This window comes from Eutrigla gurnardus (genome assembly GCF_963514095.1).
Source record: "Eutrigla gurnardus genome assembly, chromosome: 16".
Taxonomy (NCBI): Eukaryota; Metazoa; Chordata; class Actinopteri; order Perciformes; family Triglidae; genus Eutrigla; species Eutrigla gurnardus.
The window spans coordinates 7,436,692-7,459,884 of record NC_139927.1 but is presented as its reverse complement, the minus strand read 5'-3'; the positions used below and the strand labels follow the sequence as shown (position 1 = coordinate 7,459,884).

Sequence of the window (23,193 nt, the reverse complement as noted above, 5' to 3'; positions counted from 1 at the left end):
TTATTTTACACTCCAGGGAATACAATTGTCAGGAAATGTGAAAAGATCTGCTATGAAACGGCGGATGGTAAAGTATAACGTCCTGTTCTAAAAGCAGGCATAATAAAAGGAATCGGCTTCACAGGGCCGCAATCATGTTTATTTCTCCGTTGTTTTTTTGGCATCTCACTTTTAAATGCACATCAAAATGCTATTCTACAGGCAAATGACCTGCATGCAGCTTTAGGCAATGAGTGTACAGACATCACGTTTGTTATTTATGAAATATGAAAAAATACAATGCTATCCAGAAAATGGTATTTTAATATTAATAGAAATAATTAAGACATGTCGTTGTTGGCGGTTCTTACAGATGAACGTGTGTTTTCTTCCTCCCCTTATTAACAAAATCCGCACCGCAGTCGGATAATATACATTTGTGTCCGTTTCTAATGGAAAATGTTGATTTGTAGCTGAGGTGCCGAGAACAGGTGGTGTCTAACTGCACATGCCGATATCAAAAATACGCCGTGAATTCAAAGAAAGAACGGCCTCCCAGAGATGATCGTGTGTTTTTGTATTGCAATAACATACCAAGCACTTGGCAAAGTCACCGATGTTAACTGCACCGTGGGTTAACATCAGTTTCTGTACTTTATCAACCTGCAGGAGGAGGTTTCTGTTAGCAGCTGTGCTGTAGAGTGTGTGTGTGTGTGTGTGTGTGTGTGTGTACGCTGATGTGGATGGGTGTGTGTTTTTCTAATACATGCACGTGTGTCTTTTCGAGAGAGAGGAATCTCATTTCGTCTCCCTTCTTGTCAGACTTCGATGATGTTGATAGATGGCACAGAAGGATGAAACTGCAACAGACAAGACAAGAAAATCCTGATTACTTTTTTACCTTCTCCTCTCCTTTCTACATACAATACACTGTTACGGTTACGGTAATCCATACTCTGTCTACACAGGTAGAGTTATTAAATGCCAGAGGACAGAGATAAGATCACCTCATTTCCACTTTAACTGCTATAAGATTTTGATCTTGAACATTCAAAATAAAATAAAAAATTCAAAGAAATGCATCAAACAGTTCACTACAGTAGATGTATGTGTCTCCTGCAGTTTCTTGATGTAAATGATGCCTCTGAACTGTACAGTGATGTCAACAGTATCTCACTCCACCTCATACACTCATAATGAAAGTAATTCATCTGCTAAAAATGCACAATAATCAAAGTTAAAGATGAATGTATTGCCATACATCATTATTATGACTTCTTTTGGCCCTGCAGTGGAAACCCAATACCATTATAACCTAAAGTTTTTCAGAAAGTCATTATTCAGATTGACAGAAACGTGGCCCCGATCTCCATATCCACTTCATGGGTTTGGGGAGACCAAAGACTGATACAAGGGAGGGTTTCTGAAGTCCTCCTCTCTGACAGAAACCCTACATCAACATCGGAGCACCATGAGGACTGGGAGGGAGAGATAAGCCAACACAATGAGGGATCCTTCAATGATTACCCCTCAGCTAATTTAAAGTTCAACTCAGTGTGTTGCTACGTTAAGTCCCAGCCAGAGGTCAGAGCTCACAACGCAACCTCGATTATCGATCGGTCACAGCCTCATTACCGAGCAGCGACTGCACACCGCTGTCCGCCGCTATCTGTTACTTTTAAATGGCTTTTCTCCGACATTCAAAGCTTCGCCGGTCACTTTTATTGTATTTTATTCATTTTCAAAACGTGGACCTATTTATTCTTTAATATACCTCTGTAGTTAAACTTTTAAGATGACTGTATTTAACATAATATACTGGTATATTTGTATAAATACACTTTAAATTCTTCTTTGACATGGTCATAATGAATTGCCAGACAGTATATAAGGAAGAACTTAAGAAATAAGACCAGTACATGTTCCAGCAACAGTGTAGAATGCGGTAAAGATTAATGCAAGCATTTAACAATTCTGTAAAGATAAAAAAAAAAATTAAAAAAATAGTAAAGAGTTAAATCTACAATAACTTTATGTCACTATGAATTAAATGAGTTAAATCTCTCAAAAAATATCATGTGAATAAAAATATATGATAATTTCTTTCTACTGATAACAGAAACTGTTTACTATCCGATATTTTTTTCTAATTTATTTTCTAATTAAAAAATAAGCATTCTCATCATGGCTCCACATGCAAATTTGCATTCGCTAATCAAATGAATGTCAACTTATGTCTTGCATTTTAAGCGTGGGAGCAGCGTCTTGCTCTTAATCTGTTTTATATAAGACGAGGTGTCGAGGTGTAATGTGCTACACACATCATCACGGGATATTTTAGTGATTGATCAAGCGTTATCTTCCGATGAATCCACCGTCATTAATTAAATACTGGAGCTTTGTTTTCCAGCCTGTACACCGGATGAACCTGCATCTTACAATATCATGTTAATATCCAGCATAACCAAGTCTGCAGCTGCAGGGTGAGAGAGGCGGTGTGAGTTGACTGAGCGTGAGATTACATTAATGTTATTGGCTTTCTGCAGGAAGGTGCTTCACTGAGCTCGGAAACAAAAATAAGACATTCTGACGCGAAGAAAATGTGCGAATAATAAGAATAACGGTGGCTGAATTCCATTCAGCTGCTTCCGCTTCAGGGCGGTGTAGGCTGTGCATGCTCAGAGAGAGAGCTGCTGTTTGTGTACATATAATAAGGAGCCTCTATGCGGGCCTGTATTCACCTTGCTCCTCAGCAGCCCTCCGCTGTGGTGCTCCGGCGTGCTCCTCTCCGACGACGGCTTGACCTTCTCCTTACTGTTGCTGGAGTCGTTGTCCTTGATGATGTCATACTGCCGGCAGAACAGGGCAATAACAGCTGCAGACACACACACACACACACACACACACAAATGAGGACACCAATTCAGCTGCGAGGTGGCAACTGTCACTCACAGACGTGTCGCCGCACGTTGAAAGCACGTTGATGGAATCCCGTTCCCAAGGGGACGCGATGGCTGGGCCTTTATCTGAAAGCTTGGAAGAGAGTAATTCCTCCACGGAGTTTGCTTTGCCACAAAATGCAATCTGCCAGATGCAGTTTGATGCCTCCAGTTTACTGTGTGCTCACGATTTACTGCCAAGGTTCTGCATTTCCACGGGAACGCTATCATTAAATACTCAGAAACCGATCTGGAGTTCTGGTTAATGACGACTAGAGCTGTGAGAAATCGGAGAGCAGTACTTCATTTAATTGGCAATTATTATTCATGCATCCTGTAAGTGGTCTGCAATATTGCAGCTACAGGTCTTTTTATCTTTGTGGCAGAGAGACTGATGCGGGGAGGCATTTTTTCCAAATTTTTGTGTTTCATGGTAAAATTTTCAGCAGCGTTTGTGTTATTTGAGAGGTTTGCGTTTGCTTTATTGTTGTCATAATGTGGCAATTTACTCACGATTTCGGCATAAACGACAGCTGCTCTGCAAATTCTGTGTTTTTTTTAAAGGTATTCACATTTTATGCATTTTTTTTAACCAACAGACCTTCATGCATAAACACATTTTTTGCAAAATAGCAGATGAGATTTCTTTTTTCAGACCTAAACAAGCAACCAAAGGTAAGAGATAAAAGAACAAATACATTCAATGAGAGCAGGAGAGAACAAGTGAACAAATGCAAAGGTCCTTGTTTGTACATTGTGAATGTTTTAAGGTGCTTGAAGCCTCATGAAATGCTGGCAAAAATGTGACTTTAAACTGGCTGCAGTTGAGCAGTCTAATATAAATGCACCACATAAGGTGTTTCTACTCTCACGCTCCCACTCTTCACTGCCTCCGTGTTGCTTTGGTTTCTCTCATTAGTATTATTTAACAGCTCACTGTGGTGCTCGGGGGTGGGAAACCCCGCTCCTGGCAGCCTGTCAGATGTGCCACTTCTCATTGTGCCTCAACACTTCATTAATCAGCACCGCTTCCTCAAAGGAGTAGAAACTCATACATGGATGAAGCTTAAACGCAGAGAAAGCTTAAAAAAAATAGTTTGATTTTGGTTTGATGTCATAACAAAAACGATGGGGGAAAAAGTCTAAAAGGGACAGGACATGCAGAGGTGGCAGTTTTCAGGTTTTTGGACTTAATGGGGATCCAATAGGTCTAGATGACCATTGATTAGCATCATATTGATTGGTGTGTCAATGTATTGATGGAACTACAAGATAATCTATAGTGTGAAACCTCCATCAGGTGTTCAGCATTAGTCGATGTCATAAATACAAACAAAGCCAATTATATTTTAGCATATTTAGCAGGATTTTAATGCCTTTTCACCATTGACAACAACTGATCAATAACAGCTTTACATTGGATTTATAGATCCACATTAATTCTCCAATCAGGCCATGAAAAGCTATTCAAAGAAAGAAGACACAAAGGACTTGGTGACTATTATATAATGTTGCTTAACTCACTTATATATACACGATGCCTCGAACATAGATGTCCATCCTTTATTTATAACCGCTTATCCTATTCAGGGTCGTATGTTCTATTTCAAGCTAACCCTTTTTCCTTGGATTTCACTTTGACATCTAACCACACACAGTCTGCAGACCTACCTGCCCACATGACCAAGACCACCACGATTATGATCATCTCTCCTGTTTGTAGATGCCGGGACTTGTCCAGGCCCTGCACGGTGGGGTCATCTAGGAGAGAGCACAGACGTGAACGTTAAAGACCGCTGAACACTGAATATGATGTCCTCCTTCATTTCCATAGAAGGGACGACACATGGAATACATCCGGCATTAATAGCATTTCTATAACCTTCCCAAAAAAATCAGCATTAGTTGGCGAAGCTCCTATTTCCTGATAATGTACGATCTTCAACTCACTTTCTGTCAGTATGAGTGGCATAACGGGACACTCCCTTTATCTATCACGACCGCTATGCCGTTTAACAAAAGCGGTCTGAGTCGGTAAATGTGGTGGACATGACCACAAATCAGTCCTGTTGCATTAATCCTCCTTTAAGTGGATTGACTATGGGCCCATTTCCACTCTCCAAACTATCTCTTCCACCGCACGCATGGAACTCTTCCAGAGCACCACTCTTCACAATTGCCTCTTTTAGTGAATCAAGTTGTCAAGAAACTGGCCCCCTGAATGCTAGATTGTTGATAGCTATAACAGATTGGGGTCAATGCTGCTGCATTTTTTTTTGTCTTGTTAGTTGCATTTATGGGAATGTGAGTGGAGAGAGGAAACTGGAAGTTGAAAATGGAAATAATTTCACTGAAAAATACTTGATATTTATACGTATTAAAGGAAAAATAGGTCTATTTTTTTCATTAACATAATTGTGGCCTATCTGACTGTGGGTCATGCTCACTCGGTGCTCCCCACTTCTGTTGCAGAGTTCTGGGGAACTTAAAAGCCAGGGCAGGACTCAGGTCAGTGGTAACTGGTGCTGCTGCGAGTTGCTCTCCCGTTTATTAAACCCGACCAACTGAATAATCAAACTGGTTCCGCGTGCATGAACCGAGAGTTCTGTCTGCTCGTAGAATGTGCCGTGCTGATAAACAGTATCATGCATATTTGATGCCATAGGTCTTCATACCAGAGCGAGTGAACGGGATTCCCAGATGACCTGAATAACATGTCCTGCTGCCGTATCATACATATTTCATGCAGCGGCGCCACACTCAGATTATGCTGTGTGATTCTCTGCTACAGCGGAGTGAACGAACCTATCGTGGGGCCTCCGGTGCACCAAAGAGGTTGCGTAGGAGATAATTAGTCATCCTTCCTTCTTAAATCCCACCTTGTTGTTGTTGTTAGTGGCTGTGAACTGTGCTGGGATCCTGTGTAACAACACCCTGGGGGTGTACTGGGTGTCACATTCTCTGTTCTATTCTCACGTGATGCCTCTTAGAAAATAAGCAATTTTAAAAACAGGTTTCCCAGCTGCTTTAACAGTGCAGAAGTAACGTTTATGTGTATAAAAGATGAAGTAAGATGGAAAATTGTGAGCGTCAGTTAAAGGCGCAGGAGCAAACTGTGTGTAGCCTTAGTCTCAGCGCTGTTAAGGGAAGAGCCTATAGATTCTGACTCAGCAAAGATAGCTTGGCATCCCTTTGAAGTATCAAACATTAATTGAGTCTAAGGGGACCAGTAGTTAGATTCAACTGCTCATGGCATCCATCCTTTGAAAAGAATATATTTTTTGTTCTCCTGTGTGAAACATTGACAGCTCAGTGGCAACAGGTAACATTTTAGGTTCATTCCCCCACTTTTATCACAGCTCTTTGTCTGAAATCACCAGTAAAATGAATCTTCCACCCTAAATCGGTGATATTTCTGTGAAGTGTCCCTTCATTATGTTGTAATTGTACCTCAGTGAAATCATTGACATACAAGTTCTTCACAATAAATTTACTGCCATTGCTTACATTGATGCAATACGGATAAATTGCCGACATACGACAAAAATTGATCTTAAAGAAATCCTGCCCTTCGACGACACACCTCACTGTTGAAGGGCAGGAAAAACACACAAACATACACTCTGATAAAAAGCTTTCCATGGAACTAATGATATTGAAATAGACTTCGGAAAGGCATATTGATCCGGAGAGAATTAGAAAATACACAGTAGCCTATTGAAATTCAAATTTTCCAGCAACACGTGGCATATGTCTTGCCAGGAAATACGTTATATGAAATAGATTGGCTTTGAATCTGGCTCAGGCCAGGTGTACATTCAGTGGCAAACGCACTAATATGTAATCGCATTATCAAAAAGAATTGCATTGGGGGAAAATAAAAGCATTATTGATTCATGGGTATCGTAGCTCTGGCTCTTGGGGATGCCTTCTGCAAATCAATTTAGTTTCAATCGGAAGCACTTGGCTGTGACAAAGGAGTTCTGAAATGGCCCGGTGATGTTGGAGCCAACGAGATTAAAAAGGCTTTTTAAGGAACGATGGATCCTGAGCAAAATATTTCATATTACATTAAGCTGCCTTAAGGCTTAGGACGAAGACATGTTGCTATTTTTGTGGCTAAAACAGGTGTCTCAAATGAGGAGGATAATTTAATTTGTGTAATTTATAAAAGCATATATTCTGCTATTGTAGGTGAAAGTGTAGAGGGAAAAAAAGCTGCCATTTCTTCCCATTAAGAGAGCATTGCTAGTAACTCAGATGGCAACCTCTGGTTCTGAAAAGTGAAGCCAAGTAGAAGTGCCTTAAACTTGCATTCTCTCTACTGGCCAGCAGGGGGCGACTTCTCTGGTTGCAAAAAGAAGTCTGAGTGCATTAATTGATTAAGAGAAAATGACCCGACGTCGATTTATTATCTCAGTAAACATCCTAAACATGAGTTTACGATCTTGAGCATGATGTCCATTTAGTAAACGATGGTCCCATTTAGAGTAAAATAAGCGATAAAGCAGCATGCTTTGAGGCGTGGCTACCTTGTGATTGACAGGCCTCATATAAGGTCACATGTATACATTCAGCTAAGGATATTTAGATCATAAATGCAAATAGTTTATCTATAAAAGGAGTCACAGCTGTATGGAGTAAACAGGTGGTGTGTGTATACGTCGCTTCAGACCAAAATTATTAAATTTGCAGACAACATTGGCGGCCACCATGAAAATAGAAGTTTAGTATTAAACCCGACAAGAGTTACAAAAAAAAAGCGTGATTGGACTTTGAAACTGGGGCACCAGAAGTCAGCAGCGTTGGCATTAGATTTATGTTTCTACACTTATGGAAAAAAAAAAAAACTGAAACGAGTGAGTGGGCTGTTTTCCCTGACCCACTTGGATGACTCGGTCAAATCCTGATTAATGTCGCACAGGGAATCTTTTCCAAGAGTCTTGGCACCGGTCATAAGTCTTCTCATTTATGGTCATACCACTTTTTCAAGACACTTGGAGAAGATTCATTGCATGACATTAATCAGGATTTGACCGATATTGATGCCGTCCAAAAAAAAAATTGCTTTTAACTTCAAATATAGAGAAAATAATGATATTTATTTTATTAAATAGTGGACAGTGAACAGGCTCTTGTGTTGAACTTGAGCCTTAGTTGCATTCTCTTTCGCTGATCTTTCCAGCTTAACTAATGGTACCAAACCTGAGTCAGCGGAAAAGAAACATCTACGAATCACTTGGATCAGCACTTCCTGTAATCACAGCCTCACCATGAGATGAAAAAAAAAAGAAAAGGGTTTGAAGTATCAGGTTTCTGGTCCAGTGTCAAATACGTGCTGCCATTACCGTAAGAGTTAGAGTATTTGGCTGATCCCGAACGAAAGCAGAGATGATGTAGACCCTTCCCAACTGCCTAGAATACAAAGCGAATAGCCTTTTCTCTGTCTTTCCCTCAACTGTGCCATAAGAAATAGAGAGCTAATGAACCTATTCCCTGTTGGTCATGGTCTTCATATTTCTAGAGCCTAGACACTGAATCCAAAGTGCTTCAGAGTGTGTCAGAATCCTGATTAGGCACCCAGAGTGATATAGAGTTGCATAAATTCAGAGGAGCTTGCCTGCAGCCACGCTTGAAGAGTCTGTCAATAATGAATCGGTTTCTAGGAGAAAATAAACCTGCGTAGAGCCCCATCAGAGAGAGAGGGAGAGGAGGGCCTCGGGGTTAGTTGCGCTTCTGTCGGCACCGGCCTTTACTGCGCCTCGTGGTCAATGTCAGCGTGCTTCAGAGCATTCACTAGCCAGAAGAGGCTTTAGAGAGCAGAAACACATCTGTAATGGGATGCTCCTGTCTGCGCCCTGGGAGGATGGCTTCTAGGACCCCGTCTGGGAAAACCTTTAGCACTGTAGATTTAAAAGCAAAGCTTCGAGAGATGGAGCGCTGTGAAAGGATTGCCGCAGTGACCCCCTTGTGACCTCATCAGTCACACTGTGTTTTGACAGACTTTATAGCGTCTAGTTGACTTGAGGAGAGACTGACTAATATTATACTGCAAGAGAATGATATTCCCATCAGCCTCAGCTGCTCTGTGTTCAGGATAAATTGCCCAAATGGATGAAGAAACCGGTAAAAATAACATTAGCACCATAGTGTGGTGACCTGTGCAGCTCAAGGCCCTGCTGATACAGCCTCACAGGGCTGTTGGCTTGACTGTAGCTTTGTTACGAGTTTTTGAACAATAACACAGATCCATGGAGGTACTTGCTTGCTGGATGGACTGGTTGTTGGTTTCTAAAGGACTTCATCATAAGGAGATAATGCCAGCCGTATTCTTTAATTCTGTAACGAGGTTTTGTAAGAACATCTTACCTTGATTGGAGCTGTTGGAGGGGAAGCGGTCAGTCTTCTTGAGGGTGCGAAAGTGGACCTTCTTGCTGGCTTGGCTTTCCCCGTACAGGCCGATGGACTGCACCTGGATGATGTAGTCCGTCTCCTCCTCCAGGTCCCAAAGGACACAAGACCGGCTGGTGGTGTTGACTTCCCGGATGAATCGCTGCATGTGTCCTTCCTGTCTCTGGGGATTAGAAGAGGGAAACAATAATCAATACAGTGTTCAATGAGGTGATCAAGGTGACCGGCCCCTATAATGTGTCCCTAAGGGAGACACTCCTCTTGTAGTATGAATGTCATCTTTATAACATTGAAAAAAACAAATGTCGGCCTATTTATGGGCCGTGACGGTGTGAGACGCGTTAGCAGCCAGCAAACATGTAAGGACATTCTGAGTACTTTTCTGAAGTGGGCACTTTAGATTCACCGTATGGAGTCTCGACTGTGGAGTCAATATTTTGATTCATTTAGACTTTAAGTGCCTTGAATCACAAGCCTTCAGAGTCTCAGACTTTGTCTTTGACCTTTGAGAATGTTACTGGAGAAATCAAGAGCCAAAGCCGGCTATTTATCTCTCCTGCTTGCATGCAGAGCTCCCTTTCTTCGTGTGCTCTCCATCTGCACTGCTTTGTGGCCAGATGTCTGCGTTTCATGGCCTCACTTCCCCGAGAGATCTGATAAAAAACATGTTATTCTCTGTAAAAATGTAATAATGTCATTATAAATGGCCATACCGAAGTGTTCAAATTCAGCTGCACATCTGATGAGCCTGTTTGGGTGTCGTATGCAGTCCGTTAGTTGAACGGAGTGAATAGCAAAGTTAAATGGCTGCATGGTGCCTTGGGTTGCATAAAGCATAAACACGATTATAGCAACATATGTCATAAAGGCATTCAGGATTAGCATTCATTGGTTGTTTCTATTTGAATTCTTTTGAAATCTGTTTGGCCTGAGAGAAAAAAATCCAGTTTGGCAGTTTTTACATCGTCGTGTTTTCTCTTGACAAATCAACCGTGCCAACTTTTATTCTGACTCCAGGCAAGATTTAGTCAGCCTTTCCACATGCTGGGTTCTTAGAATACACGTCCAGACAAACACCCAGTGATTATGTTAAAAAAAAATTCCCATTCGATCCCTACGTGTCCCACGTGCCGTCACGGACTGTGAAAATGCATTGCAGGTGCACCTCTGCTGCCTGTTGTGCCAACATAATTTCAATCTGGACATAATAGAGGCTCAATGCCAAACTGCAAATGGCTGCAGCCAAAAACAAAACAAATACCTTTGTTTACTTTATATGGCGCCCATGTAATGAATTACAAACATAATTAAAATAATTTATAATCTGCTTAACGCGCTGAAATAAAAGCACTCGTTAATATTCAAAATGATTTATAACAACAACCATCACACATTATAAAACACTTTAATGATAATACTTACTTAATACATAATTCTGTAACGTATTACAGCAATGGGAGTTTTATTTATTATGATGCTTGATCTTATACATCATTATAAAAAAGGTTTGTAATGTACTATGACTATTGTTATAAAGGATTATTTATATGTATTCATGCTTATAACTATTATGACACAGAGCTATAAGCAAATTCCATCACATTTTAAGTATGTTTATAACATGTGTAACCCTTTTTTTCTTTTTTTAAGGTTACCTTCTAACCCGTCCATATCTCCCTGATTTACATGACAAGTTTAGAACGTACCTGTTGCGAGATAGAGAAGCCGATTATTATATCTCCCTCGGGAACCTCCCAGGATACGGTGGCCGAGTCGGCCCGCAGGTGCATGACGGACACATTGACGGGAGCTGGTGGTCGATCTGAAGGAAAGGAAACGACAATGGAGGGGTCAGTTAATCCACCCCGCTTTCTCTCCATACTGAACGATCCATATACTGCATCTGGAAGGTCTCAAGCTAAGTGACGGCACCACAGTGTGTTTTTGAACTAAAAGGTCTTTTCAACACTCATGGGGTCGAGGAGGATGAATAAGAGTCAGGAAATAAAGCAGCGCTGTGGAACAACGTGCTGTTTGTACCATCTTGGTAAAGCAAACCGTTGGCTCTCATGCATTCAAGGCTACATTGCCATTCGCCCTTTCATCTCCAGATAAGAGCTTCCCTGGTATCTGGCATGTCATGAATACAACTGTTTTCAAAAGGCAGCCTTGGTGGAAAAACAAATTATAAGAAGCCATTGGAGCCAAATGAGTCAATGAACAAACAAGTAAAATAGCTGTTAAATTAAAATCCTTGCTTGCATTTTAAACCTGCCAGAAACGTGTAAAAATTACATTTATTGCAGTTTTCCACGTTCTATACCTCCTCCTAAACCGCCTTGTCAACGCGATCACAGTAACAAACTCCATGTCCACCTCCCTCGGCCGGTGGAAACGTTGATTGCAAAGTGGGACAAAAGCCAGAGAAGTAAAAAGGCAGGAGAAACCGAGTGTGACAGATCTAATAGAGGGCCCCGTACAGCCTGGGGGTCAGATGGGATTTTGCTGGGTAGACGGGGTCCGAGAGGCCATCCTCCGGGCTTTTGTCGTGATCGTGGTTGTAATGGACATTATGTGTTGTTACAAAAAGCAATGTTTTTGCGGGCCAAGTGAGTGCGAATGTCTCGCTAAGCTATTTTATGAAAAGTAATGACAAAATGATAGTTTCTCATGGGGATGGAATCGGAGAAGACATTACTCGCTACATAATTTTCCTAATGGAACTCAAATGTGGTTTCACAGCCGCTCTTCATACCGGTCGTAAGATTTTAAGTCACAGCTTGCTCCGGCGGTTCAAAGGGAGTGTTAATTGACAGTGGTACAGTCAATTTGTATTTCAAACGCTTTTATTAACTCATGGAACATTGGCGTAATAACCCCTAACACAGTTATCTTCAGATGACAGCCAAAGGCATGTGCTGTACACAATATGTCATCCAAAAAGGTGCACTCAAGAGAAAAGGATGAAACCCCAAAATGATGGAATTGGGATTTATTTCAAATGATTTGCTGTTTTTCTAGCTCTGCCCCTCTCTATCCCACAAATATCTCCCTTTTTATCTCTCCCACTCTCTGCCTCTTTCTTCTGTTTGTGTTTATCTGGGAGACGATCAATGATGGCTGTTCGGTGCACGAGGTGACATTGAGGCAGATCTGAAGACCCTCCGGTCAGACGAGGCTATCAGTCTCCCTGTCTGGCTTTATGAAAAAACAAGGGGGGGGTCAAGGTCAAACACTGACATGCCGCTTGGTTCGTCAAGAGGAAAGTAATGGTCCTACTGCAAATAGAGCAGGGAGAACAGAGGGCTTGGCTGTTGGTTACAGCGGTATGAAGAGGGTTCAGAGGTCATGGCTGTCTCGTTTTGTCCCTTTAATGAGAAGATGATTTATGGAAGCAGCTACTTATGTGTTAAGATAGAGGTGCAGAAGGTTAAGAGGGAGGACAAGTCACATATATATCGTATATATTGTCCTTGACCCTTTGGCCAGCTATATGGAATATATATATTTACAATAACGGATCCTGTGTCCTTTGGCTAAATGACTCCTCGTTGTGTGTCGTGAACTTTTCACGATGGTGCTAAGGAGCTTTAATTATCATGAAACATGCTGGAATGGAACAAAGCTAATCCCAGATTTGACACACTAGGATCACAGTTTGTCTTCATATCTCATTTTAAGAATGCCCACAATGAACAGCATTGTATTTCTAAAAGCCACACAGAAGCTTTTATTCTTGCAACTGCTTAATTTTTGGCAAAAACAAAAATAACAAGGGCATTCATTTGTTTCGTGATAAAATCTGACTGGTTGACAGGGAAACTGTCTTGGACTGCAGTCTGCACGTTTTGCACGCTTCACACGTTTTGCACGCTTCACACCAGGTGCACCGTTTATCTAAGACGGGACACATTCGTTCCTCCTGAAGCCGATCATTCTTTAGGTAATGGGGGTTACAGACAGCCACGCACGGGCAAAAGAAGCAGCCGGTAACCATGATGCATTGTCTGCGGCTCATTTGCTGGTGATGGAGGAAGTGACAGTTCAGTTGAAGCGGGCCATAAATCATCACTAATGTATGCCTTCTCCATAAATGACGCTGCTGCCATCGCAGGCTGTTGAGCAGGACGACTCTATTTTCAACTGGGCGAGGAGACTTTTTGAACTGTGTGAATATTAAGATTTATGTGAGACAAAGTCAACTAAACTAACATTTTTTATTAATTTCACATTTTAATAGCTCGTGATAAATGAGAAGGAATGCTCCCCAAATTGAGCAGACAACATTATTCTTTTTTATGTAAATATTTTTTTATCAATTAGTCCATGTTCCTCTCTAGCTTGTTTGATGTTCCCTTCTGCACTCATAAGTGTCATTGCGGGTGCTTGGATGTTTGTTATCAGGCCACGCGTCCTGAGTGAGCGCCGCTCCACACAATGTGTTACGCAAGATCTGAGATCAAACAGCAAGAGGTCGCCGTGGCCGAGGCGTGTGTCAGCGCAAACAAACCGTAGACCCTCCTGGGATGTGGGCGCGCTGCCAGGATGAATCATAGCGCGTAGCCTAAAGCCCAGCGCATTAGCTTCTCCCCATCTAACCAGAGTGCACGGAGAGATAGTGGAAGAGCGGGTGGATCTCTGAATGACTGACGAGCCACGTGGAAAGCAGCCCAGTTTGATTTGTCAGAGCAAGGTAGCTCATATTGTGACCTCTGTGTTTGCTTGCGAAGCAGCGTTGTGCAGTATGTGCTGAGTTACACATTAGTTTAGTGGTTGATTATACTGTATATTCACAGCAGAGAAGAGATTGATTGATTGATTTTTTAATGGTTTTTTATAAATTGTTGTCCCAATATGATTTTCTTAGGCCAGCTTGGACACATTGATCAAACGGAAAAAAAATACGATGTGAGTAGAAAATCGGAAATTCACCAATCTGATTTACCACAAACATTTCGCTGATAGTTGTGACGTCGTGAAGAAAAGCATGTTGAGATGCACAGCCAGTGGGGAAAGCAAAATATATCAGCCTTTTTGTGTTTGCTCTTTGCATCCGATGTGGGTTATTGAATGATAGCGCTTGTGAGCAAATGCAAATTTGCACTGTGAGTTTCTGTTTAAATAAATGTGTGTGGCTGCCAAGCAGACATGGTAATTCTACCCGTTTCTTTGAGAAAGTATGATGGGAGCTGTTTTTGGCTGCAGTCAGTATGAGAAATTCACTGTAGACTGAACCCAGATCTTTCTTTGGAAGGATTTTACAAACCGCTCATGCACTCATTTACTTTTGGAAGTGAGACAATTTGCTTCGTTACTATCCCGGATAAAAATAGAAGCTGCTACTTCTTAGTATTTCAAACGACGTCAATGGCATGAATGAGTGCTCAGCTCATTAAAATGCATCTTAAATGTACCAGTTGATCGATGATTCGCGTTGTTTCAAACAGTTGCTTGCTTGTGATGTCATCCTTTTTCTAATACGTGCAATGCTTGAGGCCCTTGAGAGATAATGTATCCACTGACATCTTATAAATAAAGGGCCGTAACTCATAAGCGGTGCCGTGAATTTTGATGCGCTGCCCTGTCGCTCTTTAAACGGCTTCATCTGGAAGTGTTTGAAACCCAGTGATGGGAAAGGACTGACTGCTCTCCGCTGCACAGCAGGAGGTTGTCGCAGCTGCTGACAGGCCCAAGTGTTGAAAATCGCCTGGTAACGGAGCTCTTAAGCAATGCTGGTTTTATTACAGCCGAAGCGCTCTCTGCTCCCATATTACCACTGAAGACCATTTTTTTGTTTCGTCTTCGCAATGTGATTAAATCTCTTACTTTCTTCTATCTCGTGCAGCAACAACATGATGTATAGCGATGTAGATGGATACAGATGGAAGGACTTGTCCAGCCAGGCGTGGTTAAGCCCTATGCCTTTCCCTACATTTCAGAGCGTCTCTACAGTAGAGGCACTTACTGTCCCCTTCCTTTAGGTACACGCTGTCTTCTTTGTCACTGACTCGGAGGCTGTGAAATGGCCGGGGGAACCAGATGGGACCAGGTGCCAGTCTAAGGTTAATGTAATCACTGGCAAAACCCCAAAGCTTTCCAGGCGCAAGCACACTTTACTTCATCCAAAAACTGTAAAGGCCAGCGGGCAGGAGCAGATTTATGATCAAGGTGTTTACAGAGTGTGTACCATTAATTTTGATGTCGAAACAACCAACAAAAAAAAACAGCCTGTTGTGTTTAATTCGTTTATGTGTGAAATGTCTGCCATCGCCGTCCGACAGGAAATACAATTATGACAACAAAAAAATGGCTCTCAGTCAGATGGATTCCACTCTAATGCAGAATGCTTATTTGTCAAGAATGTGTCAGTGGGATTATGAAGAGCAGATTGCCAATTTGAAGCATAATATAAGCCTAGCCATCCATATGAATCCAATAAATTCTAACTTACGCTTGCCGAGTGCTTACAGTGTTTAGGGGGGCACATTTTTCAAGCGTGCTTGTTATCAGACAGTGTGAATATAAATATTGTTTGTTATCAAGTTGGTCAAGAAAATGAAACACCTCTTGTGAGTTTGGACTGCTTGTCATGACATCTCAGTGACGTCTACATATCTATAGCTAAATGACTTTAATACAAGATCATCCGGACCAAAACGTCATGTTGAAAATCCTGCTTAATGAATGAATGAAACATTCTAAGAACAAATTACATAAAATAATTTGTGTGTCTCTTTAAAAAATATATTTACACAAATTCCATTTATTGTTTGAACTCCTAACTGAAATGTTCCCTTTTTGCTGCTTCGTTGACATTTTTAATAGACGACCTCACTACGAACCCAATAGGCTTACAATTAATTAAGCTCTGAATGTCACTGTAAATATAGTCTCCCAGCAGACATGCAGTAATGAATTCACCATTTATTTTCATTAGCTTTGAAGCTCATTGCAACAGCCAGATTTATATTTATGACTGCTCCTGCTCTCGACAGCCCCGTGCAGAACTCCACCGAGATCAGAGATGCTGTCGGGTTTCGCATGTCAGCGCAGAACATGACGAAAGCTCTGAATATCTGTATCAGGCAGACGGTGGCGCACACCCACTTATACAGCGTGCTGCCAATCTGATCTTCCCAAGGCGTTATCACATGTAGGACTCAATTCCCTCGAGAGGCGAGGGAGGAAGCGATAGAGGAAGACAGGTAGATAAAGGGACAGATGTCTTGATGCACAGACATGCAGATAGAGAATATTTCTGCTCCAGAAATAGGAAAGATTCAAGCACTTTGAGTCTGAAGCTGATCTTGAGATGGCAAGGATGCAAAAATCATTATCCTGACTGTAAATACACACTGTTGTAAATGTGACCGATCTCTCTCTCATGTTTGATCTCAATAAAAACTGCAACTGGTGTTTATGGCACATCATTATTATTATAGAAAAGTGAATGCCCCTTTGTTCAGTAGTGCCAGGATTTAAGAATGAAATGGCCTTTCCTCATTCAAAATAAATTAAGAGAAAGTGCCTCCCGAGTGAGCAGACTCAATTCATTAGTTAGATGCAACTGGCAAACTGCCAAGGTTATTCTTAAATCATTCATAGAATATCCTAAAATAAACATCACGTTTTACTGTTTTGTCAATCATTAGAGTCACATTATCAATGTATAATAAGCTCATCTTACATCTCAAACATGCTTGCAATGTGTTTTACATCTATAGACCTGAGCATTAAATCACATTTAGGGTTCTATACATTTAAAGTGAATTAGGTTCAGATTCAAATCCAACAAACCAAGCCGAGAGACACACAGAGTAACAGCTTTGCAATACTTTGAGCATGGCTAATGGCGCATTTTACGAGGCGTCAAAGTGCACAATAATTGATTTGAGGCTCATACTCACTTGCTCCTACCAAGAACATGTCGCTCCCAAAAAGCAACAGGACCACGGAGTTGACCAACACAAGCAGGCGAGCCATGTCTCGCTGGGGATCGTTGCTCTTCTTAGATCAAAACGCACGTCTCCTATGCTTGAAGGGCAACTAAATTACAGCAGTTCATTTTTTTCTTCTTCTTCTTCTTTAAAACGTGACAATAGATAAGCAGTAAAAGTACGTGACGAACGATGTCTTCAGAAACATTTTGTCGAACCGAGGCGGATTCTTCATTTAGGGGTTTAAATCCACAAGTCCTTCATCCCCGGAGTCCGACTCAAATGTAGCGGCTGAACGTGTAGACGTCCATCACCCCCCTCCTCCCCGGTGCACGGAGAGCTCAGGTACGAGCGGGTCGTCGAGAAGATGACGCTCGCAGGCTACGTCGGTCCCCTCGCTGACTGAGGGGACGCCGCGGGGCGATTCAGCACCATGGACAGCCTAAGTTCTCACTGCCGTCGCGCTCTGCAGCTCGCAGGCTGTCCGTTCACGCACGCGGGGTTTGGTCATTCCTGCGGTCCTTTTCCGGTCCAGCCCCCCCTCCCCTCTCCCCAAGTAGCCTATAAAAACCCTCAGGTTTCTAACACTTAGCGGTCCAGCTCATGTGCACGCGCAGCGATCTTAATGATCCGCGTGCTATAAACCCACCTGTCTTACAACTGCTTTAAACTTTAGAAGTGTTTTTTTTTTTTTATTCAGCCACCCCCTGTGTTCTTTATACACAACCCCAGCAGCAGCAGCAGCAGGTCCCCGCGCCTCTCACCCATCATACACCGCGCCCCCCCAAGACACACCATGCTGTCACTAAAATGGATCACGTGGTTGCTGAGTGCATTGCCTCGCGAGGCGAGCGTCTCACATCAGATTGCGTGTCCATTGCAGTCTATTGACACAACAAAGAAGGGGATGAATCAGAAGATGAGTGGAAATGTAAAGCATGTCATGCAAATGTGATTTTAATTGCAATTAAAAAGCCGAATAATTTACTTTAACTTTAAAAAGTGTATTTTCATATGTTTTTTTATTAACTGAAGCACCCAACACCGTTTAGTGGTCAAGAAAAGATTGTTTCCCCCTCTCTGAGGCGTTGCCATGGTTCCCGTGTGCTCGCCAGTCCTCTGTGAGCTGCATGGTGCAGACACTTTTTTTTTTTTTTTTTTTTTTTGCTTTTGTAAAAGCTTTCGAGCCCAGACATTGGAGTTACCATGACAGCTATCTATTCATATTTGACATTTATTTGGTATTTAATACAAAATGAGAGACTGGAACGTGGGGATGTGGTTAGCTCTCATTGTGAGGACATGAGAGGATGTACATGTCTCATAAGTTAAGACTATAAAAAGCTTTTATCAAGTCAAAAGCCACTCCATCTGTATCATCTGCTATATGACTGGAAAAAAAGGCAGCAAACTCAAACATTTAGAAATTAAAAATCTATTTTTCCCCGACATATTGAGGAAGCAAGAATGGAGCATCTTTCTGCTTTACATTTCTCTTGATTTCTCAGCCATTCGCTAACTTTGTCTGCCGTTACATCACAGTCCACCTGAATCAAAAGCCAGTCCGATGAAGTAAAAGTTTTAAAAAAAGGACTGGTTCACACATTGAGAATGATTCATAACAGCATTAAAATTTTATAACGGCATTAAAACGGAAGAAGATGTTGGAAAGATAACAAAAAGCTTAAATCACACTGTTGTAAGGAATCCAATGAATGGCTTTCTCTGGAGCCAAAATGATCTATACAAGCAGCACTCAGGCTTGTGGTTTTTTACTTCTGCAGCAGACATAATTGCTTGACCGCACCAGTAGCCCCTCTAACGTTTTCCTGCGCGAGGGAGAATATTCCTTCACGTCGTGTGTAATTTGGGTAAAACATTGAGCTCTGCTATTTTAATTCAAGCCTGTGCAAAAACACACAGTTCACCGTTTTCACTCCCAGTGGGGGTTGGTGATTTGTGTGATGTATCGGAGTCGCACTCCTGGAAAGACACACACGACCCAGAGCTTTTGGCTGATTCTAATGTGTATTTCTTTATAACCTACTGGGTGGTTCTGTATCATTAAAACAAAGACATTATGGACACTTTATGAATCTTTGAACTGGTTAACCCCAAAAGCCAGAAGAGTTCTTCATTGGTTATTATTTATTTTTAAATGCATTCACTTTAATTTTCCTTTATATTTAAAACAATTTATGATTCCTTATAGTACACAATACAGTCTTAGACATACAGATCATCTCTTTTTCCGTATTCCCAGAATATTTAAAGAATCTGGTCGTCGTTCATTTCAGTTTAAAGCTCCGTCTGACTGGAACAGTCTCCCATGCCAGCTTAGGGCTTCCACTTCTCTATCTAGCTTCAAAGCATCACTTCTAATTCATTTGCAAACTCCCTGTTCTTGTTTCCGATGATGTTTACTATTTATTTATTTATTTATTATTATTATTATTATTTCCTATTACTTATCTTTCCTCTCTCTCGTGCAAACTGCAAAATGTTTTCTTTTCTTTCTTTCTTTGTGTGTGTGATTCTCTTATCTGATCCGATTATTTATTTACTTAATTTTTACTATTATAATATTATTATTATTTTATTTCTTTCTGTATTTTTCCCATTTGTAAGCTAAGATATCACAAGTTGACTATTATTCCGATATCTGGCCGTTTGTGGATTAGCTGGGGTTAGGAGAGCCTTGTCTTGCGTGTGTGTGTGTGTGTGTGTGTGTGTGTGTGTGTGTGTGTGTGTGTGTGTGTGTGTGTGTGTGTGTGTGTGTGTGTGTGTGTGTGTGTGTGTGTGTGTGTGTGTGTGTGTGTGTGTATGTACGTAAGTCCTGTATTGTGTTTCAATGTATTTGCTTTTCTTTTTATTTCTTTACCTGACATTGTACCATTGTATCTTTTTGTGGAAGGACCCCCTCGAAAATGAGATGATTCATCTCAAGGGGCTATCCTGAATAAATAAATTCAAATAAATAAATTCAAATTCACTGTGTCCTGCAGGCGAAGGGATTGAAGAGCCGAGGTCTCGGTGGCACCAAAGGTTATGCTCGCTTGCAGTTTTTCTCAGAAGTGATGTGACATCATCTACTTTAAGAAGACACGGTGGAGTTTTCGCATGCTGTCAGTTTGCCTTCACCTCAGCATCGGAGACATGAATGTGTACTATATAGGTGGAAATCTATAAGCATGTTTATTAAAAAATACTTCGCTTTTATTGCCTCTAAGACAGTTGTTCCCAAACTTTTCCATCCCCGTCACATCCCCAATGTATTCATTTGAATTGATTTAGAATTGCACCTTATTGTACTATTGATTATACAACATATTTATACCTATATTGATGAAAATATGCGGAAATATGTTCAGGTCACTGAACTAAACGTTAAGGAGCACGTCACCTTGCCATTACTGGACTGTCAGATTAATGATGAATGATTTTATTAAGAGCTTGTCTTTAATGAATAAATTAAGCAAGTAAAAGTGCACAAGCCTTTTTAAATGATAGAGAGTCACCTTCAAACCTCTTCCGGGGTTTTGAACCCTATTTATCCCCGCTCCCTTGTTTTATGTCTAATTTCTCTCCTTATTGCTTAGTCATAGTTTCATATCCTTTTTTTTAAATCTTTCTAACAAAATGTCACAAGGATAGGTTAAAAATACCCAAAATAACTTCACCTGGCAGGAGGAGAGGCCCAAAATGTTAATTGCTTGGTGTTCAATGCCCAGTAGAAGAACTTTCCAAGTAATGAGAAAGCAGAAAGATGATGGGGATTTAATAAGTGACTGCAGGCTTTGACTTGATGACTCTCCGGTACTTTCAGAGTGAGATTAGAAACATCCTGTTGGATGACGTCTTCCAGAGTCCAAAGGGTTTTCTGGCTCAGAGGTAAAGCAGTTACCATTACGTAAATAGGCATGACGGGATAAAAGCAGTTAGCACTGTTAGCTGCAAGCCAGTGGCTCAGCCGTCACCATGTTGAGAGCCGCGAGGCAAAAGATATACTCAAAATCTCGTATTGATCAAATTCAAAGATGAAATTATAAATGCAAAAGCCAAAAAGAAGAATGAGACGGAGTTCACAAATTATAAATGATTCTAAAAATGTCCAGATCATGTTGACAGAACGTCCATCCTCCATGATTCCCCTCGTTTTGAATGTAACAACAGGCAGAGAGAAAGCACGGAGGGAGAGACGGCTGCCCAAGGTCAAAGCAACATGAATATTTACAGTGACATTTGGTACACAAACCACCGGGAGAAAGGAGATGGTGACTGCAGGGATCTTTAAAATGGGCAGAAGCACAGCGCTGCATACTGATCAGGGATGATGAGCAGTCTTGTTAGTGAGCTCACAAAAGCCTCATACGTCCCTGAGAGGAGATACGAGGTGTGAGTAATGTACATGTAGCGGAGTGTTTCACTATCCACCGAAATGTGTCTGTGGTTGTATGAGTGAAGCGATAGATATGTACCAGAATTCATTAATAAGTCTGATATTCTCTAAAAATGAATCGCCCACATTGCGTAGGCCAATAGTACCCTTCAGTACTTTTTACTGCACCCGTGCAGATATAATTACATTTCTCTGTCGTTACCGGTGCCCTTGACTCATCTCTGAGCACAACCCCGGTGGTCAATTACCAGATACGTTTGAGGGGGCGGATCCTGCTACCTCGTGGCTTTTAGGCTTCCTCCAGTAAATTAATTAACATTATATCAAAGCAAAATATCAATCAAGCAGATAGGCTCCTAAATTCTTCGCAATCAGCCAGACTAAAGGTGGCAGGCCTCCATGAATTGTGTGTTTTTTTGTTTTCGCTTCGCCAAAGAAACCTCCATTGGCATGAATGACCTCCACATAAGACATGAGGCAAGTTAAGAGCGCTCTCTTCTCTTTTTTAGTCCTCATCATTTTCTTTTGTTTCATGTTTTCGGCTATTTTCATGCTTGAAGCTAGTCTTGGCAGATTAAGGTATGAAGACGATGTGTTTGAGTTATTTGTTGATTTTACAATTTAAGGAAAGAAAACTTTGTTTGAGCCTTTAAAAATAGTTGTTTTTTTTTCAATGTGAGTGACATCAGTGATCAGTTTTTCCCTTTCTTCTTTCAAAATGTAAATCAGAGAACCGATTAATTAATTGTGTATAAACAAGCTTTTAATAATAAATCAAATCTGTAAATTATGTGAAATTGAAGTTTTGTAAATGTTTCCTCGTGATTAATTTCGCTTCTGTCATCATTTGAAGAGCCCTCACATCTATCAGACCAAACGCTCTGGATTGATGGACCCCGTTTATATAATGACATCAAAGCCCGGGGGAGAAAACATGTTTATGAGGAGCATAATCCCAATTGAACGCCATTGAAAACGGCAACATTATGGGGAAGATGAAAGCGCGTCTCTTTTCATCTGTGGCGATGTGCTCCTCTTTATCCCAGAGGATGGCACGGGGTCGCCCTCAGAAGATGCTAATGATGTGTTGCCTTCTGCAGGGATCACTCATCAATCTGTGTGATCCGCCGTTTCCCCGTCATTACGCCTCAAAGGCAGCAGCAATGAAGAGGAGAGGAGGGGGGGGTGATTAGGTCTGCCAACCTTTACCCCCGCGTGCCTTGTCATGTTGTCTTAACATCATGGCTCATTTCAAAGTGAGGATGCTCATCAGTCACACGGCAGCGTGAGATGAATGGTTGTCCCCTCAGTTCATAAGGTGACAGACTGATGTTATTATGATCTTTTTAAAAGCTGTGAACAAACATGAGCCGTGTTGCATAAAACGTACAGTATCTTCCACCGAATTAAAAATAATTTCAACATATGCTCAACAGATGGATTCCTAGCATATTGAATAGATGATCCATGACTGTTATATTTTGTTAAACAGCAGAATTAGCAAAGAAAATTGCATCAATTAATAAAT

The 23,193-nt window shown here is 41.3% G+C and overlaps 1 protein-coding gene across 1 annotated transcript; it reads right to left on the bottom strand.

Moving 5' to 3' along the window:
* fndc4a (fibronectin type III domain containing 4a) lies at positions 1–17,777 on the bottom strand. Its single transcript, XM_084030358.1, has 6 exons — positions 17,237–17,777; positions 11,036–11,151; positions 9,288–9,492; positions 4,590–4,679; positions 2,721–2,854; positions 1–839 (listed from the first exon to the last, which is right to left on the bottom strand). Exons 1-6 carry the CDS (start codon positions 17,310–17,312, stop codon positions 798–800), a joined length of 663 nt encoding a protein of 220 aa, XP_083886484.1. The 5' UTR covers positions 17,313–17,777; the 3' UTR covers positions 1–797.
* Positions 17,778–23,193: the final 5,416 nt, after the last annotated feature.